This window comes from Colius striatus, chromosome 1 (assembly GCF_028858725.1).
Source record: "Colius striatus isolate bColStr4 chromosome 1, bColStr4.1.hap1, whole genome shotgun sequence".
NCBI classification, from domain to species: Eukaryota; Metazoa; Chordata; class Aves; order Coliiformes; family Coliidae; genus Colius; species Colius striatus.
Window position 1 is genome coordinate 134,579,716 of NC_084759.1, and position 10,647 is coordinate 134,590,362.

General features: G+C 40.6%; 2 protein-coding genes across 4 annotated transcripts in view; one reads left to right on the forward strand and one right to left on the reverse strand.

Annotated features, from left to right (window-relative positions):
• The window catches only part of TM7SF3 (transmembrane 7 superfamily member 3), a 29,538-nt gene extending 28,404 nt beyond the window's left edge, over positions 1-1,134 (forward strand). Inside the window, exon 13 of the transcript XR_009819810.1 lies at positions 1,045-1,134. The gene's annotated coding sequence lies outside the window, so the exon portion shown is untranslated. The remainder of the gene's footprint in view (positions 1-1,044) is intronic.
• The window catches only part of FGFR1OP2 (FGFR1 oncogene partner 2), a 37,309-nt gene extending 26,863 nt beyond the window's left edge, over positions 1-10,446 (reverse strand). The window contains exons 1-6 of one of the 3 annotated variants that reach the window (XM_062008699.1): positions 10,213-10,446; positions 9,551-9,675; positions 6,579-6,715; positions 5,344-5,461; positions 4,332-4,474; positions 596-709 (exon numbers count right to left, since the gene is read on the reverse strand). In XM_062008699.1, the coding sequence (XP_061864683.1) occupies positions 596-709; positions 4,332-4,474; positions 5,344-5,461; positions 6,579-6,713 (510 nt within the window). In that variant the 5' untranslated portion in view covers positions 6,714-6,715; positions 9,551-9,675; positions 10,213-10,446. The remainder of the gene's footprint in view (positions 1-595; positions 710-4,331; positions 4,475-5,343; positions 5,462-6,578; positions 6,716-9,550; positions 9,676-10,212) is intronic. The other 2 variants (XM_062008691.1, XM_062008708.1) reach the window with 2 other exon arrangements.
• Between the last annotated feature and the right edge of the window lie 201 nt (positions 10,447-10,647).

Genomic DNA, 10,647 nt, shown 5'->3' on the forward strand with positions numbered 1-10,647 from the left:
CTTTCTTGAATGGGGATTAAACATAAAAAAGAGCTCAAAACACAAAGATATGTAAGAATAAAGTAATTAAGCTCAAAAGTTGAATTTTAAAAAATAAATATCCCTTTCTTTCCACATACCCTGTCCCACAATGAACTGCTTTGCTAGCACTTAAAGAGCAATGGTGTTGATCCTCCAGCGCTAAGCAACTGAGAATTGCCCCACAGGCACAAAATTATTGCTAATATTTTTTTTTCAAAAATATTTTTAAAAGGTGTAGGTATCATTATTTGCATCCTATCGTATTATTTGCATCCTGTCTTATCAGGATGAATTTGTATTACTTCCTAGCTTTTTGCTACACTCAGAGACTTCAAAAAAGTGAAAGCTTGAGCCAGTATATAAATAGAAATCACTGATTTCTGGTGATGAGGTAGCACCTACACAAGGCTTGAGAAGAAGCTGCAGCGGGGAAAATAGCACTTACAGCCCTCCCACAAGGAAAGCAGTGTGACCAACTGATACGGTAACTCGGGAGATACAGGAACTCGATAGAACTGTGGTAACCTTTACTCCCTTGCCACTTGTGCCATTGATGTTTTGATTTCACACTTACCTCAAGTTGGATGATCCGTTCTTGCTCTTTACAGCCGTGCTTTTCATCAGTTTCAATGGCTTTTCTCATTACCGCTGCCATTTCTGTAATTTGGTCCACATGCACTTGCAGCTCCTAAGACATAAAAATTAAACAATGACAGCTTTAGCAATACCTTTTCTGAATTCTTAAAAATAAGTATAGCATCAGATGTGCATTTTGTCTGCTGTGCCACTTAATAAAAATGTCAGCACAGGCTGAAATTTGAGAAAACAAGTTCTCCAGAATTTTACACCACGAGTAGCCACTGTGGTCTTGTTTGTTTAATTAAATCTGGTTTGCCACACAGTGGCCCTTCTTATTAAATTTTATATGCACTTAAATGATTACAGAAGATGTGGAAGCTATGGAAGACAAATGGCTCTAAGTCAGCCATGTGCTTGCTCTGACAAGGCCTTTTTGTCTTGCAGGAACTGACATCTATCATTTTGGATCTGCAAAAAGACTCAATTCATTTAAGAACAGCAGGATACGTGACATTCTTTCCATTTGTTTGAAACCTGACCCAAGTTGGGCACAGCCAGTACTGGCCGCAGGGTAGGTATTCGTTTCTTAAAAAGACTAAGTGAAGTGGTCATCCCTACTGTGTCATGTATTAGGGAACTCAGATCTGTCCTCTGCTCTTTTTTAGTTGCTTCTGCTCAAATCCATTTCCAACTCCTACTTATCTGGGATTTGGACTTTAGAGTTCCTCATCCTTGCTGAGTTGGAAGAAAACTTGTGTGTACTGACGACACTCTTTGTGTCTGTTAATGACAAATAACTACCACATCTCACTGAAAGACTGAAGGAGGCGGCATAAAAGAGCAGTAGTTTGGTTTGTGCTTGTCCTCTTCCACTACCAGGAATGGGATGATAGAAGCCATTAATTTGGGCATAACAGCCTTTGCAAGGAAGTTTTAGACAGTTTTCACTGTTTGCCAAGAAGTGATCTCTTACCTAGACTTTGTTGGTTCAGGCGACAGTTTATGTTCTTGCTGGCAAATCTACCAGCAAGAAATGCTAAAAGGGTTGTTACTTCTTTTTCCTTGCAAATCTAGATAAGGACCTTATGCCTATTCACTGCCGTTCAGTTAAGCCAAATATTTCAATGGTATTTCCAGAAGTTTTGATTTTTCATTGTCTATTATTCCAACGTGACTATCATGCCAGCCTATCCTGTATGACCTGACCTTTGGACAGAATTCACAAGTTACTGACAAATAGCAGGAAAAGCAGAAGAGCAGGACTGAAATGAAGAACAGTACAGATGCAAGTTAAATCCCATGTTTAACTTTGACTGGAGGTCCACATGTTCAGCAGATCATCAGCTTGCCTTTAGACTACCAGAAATGACCAAACTGCCCTAAAGAACCACTTCACCTGGAATCATAAACTATACTTGATGAAAACAAGTATCTTTTCCTCTTTGCCATTCCAATTGCCAAAGCTGTGGTTTTGCTGTTTATTTGTTAAATGCCCACTCATAGTGAGGAGGTGGAACTTGCTGTAAATCTTTTTTTTTCCCTCAGCTTTCAGTGAAGCTGATTACATGAAATATTTTTGACTGAAAAACTAAATACAGCTTGAAAAGAAGCTGTGATCAGTGGTAACAGAATGAGTTGGGAAGGATGTAGCCTTGAGAAGGACTAGGAAGGAGTTAGTGGTTTTTAGATACACTGCTGTTCTCCCTACTTCCCATTTTGCCTGTTTACGTGGCCTCTTGATTAATATTGATTCAGGGCCTGCTCCAAGGTCACTCATGTTAAATTGGATGCTAACACAAAACTCTAAGGTTTTACTCTGGAGGGCAGATGTGGACAACTTAGATGCTGTAATATCAAACAATGCAAAGAAAGTGTTTCTTTACAAAAATAGTCTTAAACATCTACAACCACTTTGTGCATTTCTCAGCTTTTGATGTGCATGCATTGTTTATTTTTTTTCCAAAGAGAAAAAAACGCCCATGCACGCTTTTAGGCCTTGTTTCAGTACAGGAAATTCAAACAGCATGCTTAGATCAGGGGCATTGCTACCAACATACACTTCTGCATTCTACACTGCTAGAAGAAATTGGTTTCCCATTTAGAAAAGGTGCTTCTTTATCTGCAGAAGTCAATTATTTTGTAATGATACTTTGTAAATAGGCATTAAAGTTAATAGCTGCTACTTGAGAGGACAGTAATTAACAGCTGGTAACAGCAGGACTAATTCCTTAGGTATGATGGATTTTTTTAGTTAAACAGGAGAGAAGTATTTAAAGAGTTCTTCAAGATTGTTTAGTCTTACTGTGAAGGCTGATTGGAGAGAAATTAGTTAAATTCCAGTAATCCTAAGGGTCAGGTTAAGGGTCATAAATCCACTTCATCAGGCATTCTTGTGGGATCAGATTTAATCAAAATTGTTGAGATATAAATCTCCTGTTTAAATAATATTGTTCACAGTGTTCTCTTCTACTTTCCTTCACTCAAAGATTTTAATCATGGAAGTGTCGCTAAATGAAATTTCCTTGTCCATTTCAGGACAGATATAATTTTGCCCTCTTGCCTTGCTACTCCTGAGGCTGTAAGATATGTTATACCACTTGCTAAGGTAACCTCTTTTGAAAAAGTTACACATCTATAATTTCTTTTAGGTATTTATGTTAAAGACAGAGTTGCAATCCAGTAAATTCTTTCATGCCAATCTAAGTAGTCCCATTGATTTCAATGGCACTAATTATGTATATATGATTTTATAAGAAGATAAAACATTGAATTCTAACTAACTCTAGACACTAAATCTACTGTGCAGACTTAGTTTGTTAAGGTCAAAGAGTATTAAACACTTGGAATTAATGTTTGTCTATTCAGTTGTGCTGCTCTCTGGTGATTAATTTAAAATGTAATATAATACTTGGTTAGAAAGTTCTTCTTTAGATCTGTTACTGACCTAGAATAATGAATTTACCTGAAAATACATTAAAAAAGTCTAAACTATATATTAATGCTATACAAACATATTAATCTTGTATAAAGCTGATGAATACTCCTATACGCTTCACTCATGATAATTTACAAAAATGTTTCATAATAGCACTTTGCTTTTCTAGTATTCCAAAGCCGTAAGGTGATGCACATCTAATACCTACAACTTTCACCACCCTTCAAGCTTCTCAGGCTGCCCTGGATTCCACTGAGAATCGACACAAGTACTGAAGCAAGAATCAAGGGTTGAACCAGGAAAGAGGGGATGTGTATGCTCAATTATACAATATTTAAAAGGACTTTTAAATTTATCTGTTTTTGTTGTTTTTATTTAGCAGGAAAAAGATTTTAATATTTAATTTTAAAAGCTTACTCCTCTTAATCTCCCCAGTTAGCACATTATTTGTTGGAGTCATAGGCAAAGTTAAAGCCAGTCTAAATGTTACTGAAATCTGTGGGCATGGGGAGGTATAAGGCACTTGCCTTAAAGACTGAAGCAAAACAAAAGTAAAATAAGTAGATACAGTTACAAAACTTGTTAAAAGCTTAAATAAATGAGAAGCTAGTAAGGTTGACTTACTCATCTGATGAAGTTTCCTGTTTGTGTTTCACAGACAAGATTATAAAAATTAGGACTTATTAGTACAACAATATAAAAATGGGTAAGAAGTTTGAACTGATCCACCACAAATTAACTAAAGTGTTAACAAAAAAACCCCAACAAAGGTGAAAAAAAACAATTAAGTTATTACCTTGGAATGTTGCTCTTTTAGCTTCGTTATTATGCTTGGATCATCTTTTTTGCTTGCCATAAGCAACCTAAACATCTGTTCTCTGTACTTGCTCATTATGAGTTCCAAAGCGGACTGATGTTCTTCAAGAGATGTCCGTAGTTCTACCAACATAATTTTTAAATCAGTTAAAGTTTAACACAGAAGAACTGAAAAAAAATTCAGAAGTACCTCAGCCTGAGACACCAAAAGACGCCCTTAATTAAGTGTCCCCTTTCCATAAAATCTACATAGGATCTGCAAATGTCTTCAGTGGCAACTGCCCTGTTCACTCAGAAACAGAAGATCTTTTGTTAATACAACTTCATACTCAGTCACTTTAGGTGAGTGACAAAAGCCACCTTCAATGTAGCTGAGGGGCTTTAGACTAGCCACCATAAGCAACACTGTACAAACAAAGTTTACAGATTGGTTTTAATCTGCAGATTGGTAAAACAGGAGTTAAAAATACTTGTGTTCAAAATATACTAACTCAAAGGACAAATAACTTGGGAGATAAGACAAGATTTGTGCCAATCAAGATCACTGAATCCTTTGCTGAATATAACTGTTAGAATACCTAAGGTATTCTAGGAGGCACAGTATATTCCTAGTGTACAGAATTCCAGGAGGAATGATACTACTGCACTTAAACTACGACTTGCCCTGACTACTCCTACACTTTTAGCAGTGGGAAAACACATTTCCAAGTAGATACCTATATTGCAGAACTAAATTCTATTTATATCCTCACTTATCAAGGATATTAGGTAAGGACTGAACATGTAAATCTTTCACAACTCTCTGCTATTCATAGTCCCACTGGTTGGATGTTAGGAACCCATTGGATTGTATTATGATCAATTAAACTGACAAACTGACATTAGAAGATTTCTGCTACGATTATTACTTGAGAATAGATCAGTGGTAAAAGTCTCACTGATTCCAGTGGTGCAAGGTGCAACTTGAAAAGGACAGAATATTCACATTTTACCTTTATTTTCCTGTTGCAATTCCCTAATCTGCCTGTTTTCTTGTTGGATACCCATCACCAAGGTAGACCGAGGGCGATGTCTTGCTACTTCGTTGAGCTCTTGAATTTCTTCTTGGTACTAATCATTAAAAAAAACACAATCACAACTTATTTGAGTAACCAAAGGCAATCATTACTCAACAAGTTATGAAAGACCAGTTCTACTGTCAGTCAAAGTCTGTAACCAACATTTTAAAATAGTAATATCAAATAAGCAAATAAAGAAAAACACTTCTGGAGGTGTTGCTAACATACTGCCCTTCAGAGACACAAAAGTATCACCTTAGTTTTTAAACCAGTTTCATACCTCAGATGTGTGTAGTGGGCATTACTTAACCTTTAATTAATGTAGGTCAAATTCACCATCAAGTAATTTAAAATTGATATGCATACAGTAAAGAAAACCCATGAGTTATTAACCTCTAGGTATTTACTGTGGCTTCCAAGTACCTTAATCCACAAGGCTGTATGGGTACAAGTCACATGGACCTAAATAAATGGAACTTGACACTCAATAAATGGGTAAATTTAATACTCATTAAATTTTAAAGAGTTCTGAGGCTTCTGCATGACTAGTTTTACAAGGATGAAGAGCATGCAGGGTTTTATTTTTACAGGCCCATTAACACATCATGTGTTCTATTAAAATGAGAGGATGAACTTCCATATGTAAAGTCAGTAGACATCTTTGTTTTTCCAGAAGTTCTCCAGTGAAATCCCTGCTCAATCTAACATGCCTTGAATAGCTCAACATCAGGATGAAAATGATCACAAACAAGCTTCAGAAGCTGTTTTGAAACAAAAGAGACTGCAAAAAGAGACAGCATTCTGAACAGAAGAAAGCATGACTGGGTCTCTGATTAAATATGAATGTTGAAATTAATAAAGGGGGTGGTATTTTAAGAAGAGCAAAACACAAGAAATCACACTATAACTTGTAAGACGCCAACCGCATTTCTACCAACGTTCTTCAAATACATGCTAGTTTTCAACATTTAAGCTAGAGTAAGGAGAAAACTTCTTCAGAGGATCACACTAAACAACCTATTTTTAGATCCCAGTCACACCTATAATGAAGACACTTAGTATGGTATTAAAGCATTAACCAAATAACACACCATATGCACAGTAGCAGACAAAAATTACTTGCTTCCAAGTTGTTTTGTTAATGGAGTAAACAAAGTTGGAAAACAAACCTGTTTCATAGCTTCAACCCGCTTGTTAAGAGCTGTAGTCTGTTCAATAAGGGCTTCCGCTGCGTTGTCATGTTCCCTTAGCCGTTCCACCAGTGCCTTTGCATCTGCCAAGGCTTTTTCTATTGTGCAACTCATTTCTAAAGATTAGAAATGTATTATTTTCACCACACCATCTGTTTGTTACATGGACAACAGCTCTTTATGTGATATGTCAGTCTAAAGCAGCTGAATACCACCTTTCTGTCAGAAACATTCAGATGTTTTGTTGTCTTTTAGGAGTAGGAAAAAATCATATGTCATAAAAAGTCTCCCTAAATTCTACATTTCCTTTTCCTCCTTTTCAATTGCTGTTGAGATCATGTGTCACAGCATCGAAATGAAATGAAACTTTGTGTTGTGAGGACAGTATCAATATACTCAGGCAAGAGGAGAGCTATTGAACATATGGAAACTGAGCAGTGCATGTTCTTCTGTAAGGAGAGGGAAAAAAGAAGACCGACATTAACCATTTCCTTTTTCAATACTATATATTTTTCCCCATGTGCCCTCCTACTACTCAGATACACTTAAAGATATTTGAGAAGTATAAATCCAATGCCAAATAACTACAGCGGGCTGGAAGATTGTGATTAATTAAATCGGCGGAAAAGAAACACCTCAAACTGACAGAGGAGAAAATTATTCATAGAAAATTCAGAAAACTAAAGGCTTCAGTTTTCTTCACATCTCTAAATGAAATGAAACTGTAATTTTTTCAACAGGATACAGAAAGACAGCAACTTAGCTAAGAAAAAGAAACAACTGCATAGTCAAAATACCAGTCTTCTGATTGCAGTGGCTGTTAGCAGAAATTACCTATTGCTAGATCTGCTAAATGTGCAAAGTATTTGTATGTGCTAGCATTTCCAAAACACTTGCCTTCATATTGAATTTTTTCAGGCTCATGCTTGATAGGTTAAGTTTCAAGATTGAGACTTTCAGCTGAAGAAGCCTTGCACTTTTTCTATTGAAAATGGAACCTACTTAAAACCCTTGAACAGTTCTTCAGCAATCAGATAGCCATGACAGAAGTTTATTAGAATTACGGGCCTTAGAAGGCTTGATATTTGTCTCAGGAAACTTCCTGAGGTACTAGGATTCAACTAAACCCGTATCTTAGCCAGGTTATTGGCAGATTTCTTTAAGCATAAAAGCCTTTCCTGAGCTATGGGGAAAAAAAAAAATGGTTGATTCCAAGTTCATTTTCTTTCTTAGGCACCTTTACAAATCATATCCTAGGATCTTTAAGGCAAGCTTAAGGAAATCATCACATTTTCCTCAACTGACCTTTTGCTGCTGTCTCAGGTAAGCAGCAGAAGTAAAAACATTTCAAACACCTGAAATTCCACTATTCCCCTCCAAAGATTTACAAACATAGCAGGCATATCCCACACTCATGCATTAAGGTGGGGGAAAACTAAGCCAGAAGCAGAGTTCAGAATGTGCTCTCCAAAGAGCTGTTTGTACACGTGCTGCAAGGTCCAACCTCTCAAAAGCATTTTAATTTGGTAACTTCATTAGCAGCTCCCTCTGCTCTGAGGAGCACAAGTAAAACAAAAGCATTTAGTTTATCTTCCCTGTGGAGAAGAATCCTTCAGGGAAACTACCATCACAGAAAAGTGGGCCTTGTTCACTGATAAAGGAGCTTCAGAAAGTGAGCACAACTGTTTCAAACAGTGTTTCCTGTGGTTAGTGTGCGATTGAAAGTGCCTGCACTTTGACACCTATGAGTTTCCTATAGACATTCTTAATGTTAATTCTGTTAGTTCTATTACACAGAAAGGAATCATGCTACATTGCTTTTAAGTATCTTCTTTCCTCTCTCCTCATTTCTCCTTCCAATTCTGGTCTCATGTTCTTACTGAACTAAAAAAATATCAGACAAAAGATGACCTTCCACACCAGCTGGCTAAACTGTTACAGAAATTGACTTCATTGGATCCATGTTTAAGGAGAATTTGAAGAGCAGTGTTTAACTCAGTTCATGGGTCATGAATTCTCTAGCCAGTATAAACAAAGCTTCTCAGGCCTCTCCCTGGGCTTGGCATTCAAAGACGCACTTAACACCTCAGATCGTTTGTATGCATAGATAAAAATTTTTAAACACAGGATGTATTCCTCCTCCCATGCACTTTCTTGTTTTTAGCCGACCATGCAAGATAAGAAAAAAAAAATGTTTGTAGCAAAGCCACCAGCGTTCGTTTTCACAGCCACTGAGCTTGGGATGACACGTTTGTGCCCTGCGTGTGGAACACAGCTGCCCAAATTTGGCAGTGACTGCCCACTCTATCCGAGGAGCAGCAGCTTCAGCAAGCTGGAGGCCACCTGCTGTTTTCAGGCAGAATTTGTACCTCAAAAAGGAGAATTGTTATTTGTATTGTGGTAATCCACAGTGGCTCCAAATCTGGACTGGGATTCCTTTGGGCAAGACGCTGGCCCTAATCCTTGCGATTTAAAATTATCTCTAGTTACCCACTTGTCTGCCTATAAAAAACCCAAATCTTTGTCTTATACCAAAATAGATCTAAATCTGTGAGCTAACCTGGCCATTTAAGGAAAAAACTCCAACCAATGCATCAAATAGATTTGATTCAAATCAATTCTTGTCTATTATTTTTTAATGAGCTTAATGACTGTAGCAAAATTTCACGATTCCTGAGCTCTACCCTACATGAGATGCCCAGTTGCAAATGTATTTGTTAGCGTGCAATCTTACCAACAAGGTCAACAGGTAGCAAGAGCCACAACTCAACATAGCAATACTGCTGCTACATATTCATTTCCTGGCACTTCCTGCTATTTACTAATTGCTTCCATTATCAAATTTGGCTACCCTTAAAAAAACCCACCACAACATGCACACACAAGTATTTTTGCACAACTACAGCCAGTTTTCTGTCACTTGTGCGTTTTAGGACCGCGCTGAAAACTACCTTTTCCCACGGTTCAATGCTTCGGGTTTCTCCTCTCCACCGCTACCAGCTTGGCAAGGCCGAACTGCGCTGCCGTTCACAAGAGCTGCCGGTGGGGTGCAAACGCCCACCGGCGCTCCCCGCCTCTGGAGGAATCCCGGGGGCTGAGCTGGCGCCACATAGCTCCCAGCACTGCCAACCGAGCAACGAGCTGCCCAGGGCAAACGGGCCCAGCCTCAGAACTGGCCCCGACCCTCACCGGTGCCACCGCCGCAGCTCGGCGACGCGCGAAGCAACCCGGCAGCGGAGGGGGGTGGGCGGCGGGGCGCTCCCGGAGAATGTCATCTCCTCCCTCCTCGCCGCGAGAGCGGATGCCAAGACCCGTCAGCCCGCACTGTCGTGACAGCGGCACCTGCCGCAACACGGCGACTGAAGGCATCCTCAACAAAACCGAGCAGCAGTACTCGCCCCGGACCGCCCCAGACAGCAATACTGGGGGGACGAGATGGGGGGGGGGGGCTCCTCTCTCGCATCTATCGTGACGTCATGGACCCAGGGGCTCCCGCGCGCCCAAACGTGAGTCCGTCGGGCTCCCAAGTGCCCAGAGACAACAGCACCCCCCTTTCCTCCCGTCCCGTCCTGTCTCGTCGCCAAACACCCCTTCCCCGCCTCGCACCACTCACTCATGACCAGCGGCTCCGGTGAGCGCCCGGCGCCGGCAGTGAAACCCCACTCGGCTGGGCCCGCCCCGCTGTCAAATGGCGGCGGGCCGCAAGGGGAAGCGGAGGAGGGGTGCGGGAGGCGCGTCCCCACCAGGGGGAGGGGCAGCGTGAGGCCAGGGCAGCCGCGCGACGCCCCAGCGGCACCGGGAGAGCGCTTCCCTCGTTGCTCTCGCGAGAGGACAACCAGCCCTCTACACGCGGCTGTCGCGAGAAGCGCCTCTCCCGCGCCCGTCGCTTTTTCCTCCCCTTCCTATTGGCTACCTCTGGTGTGAGCCGCCGGCCCTCTCAGCGGCCTCTCCGCTGTCTCGCGAGACGGCTGTCCCGGGGCTCCGCCTCCTCCTACGCGCCGTGCTGGAAGCGCCGCGACCGGGCGGGGCGGCCCGCGCCCAGGCGGAG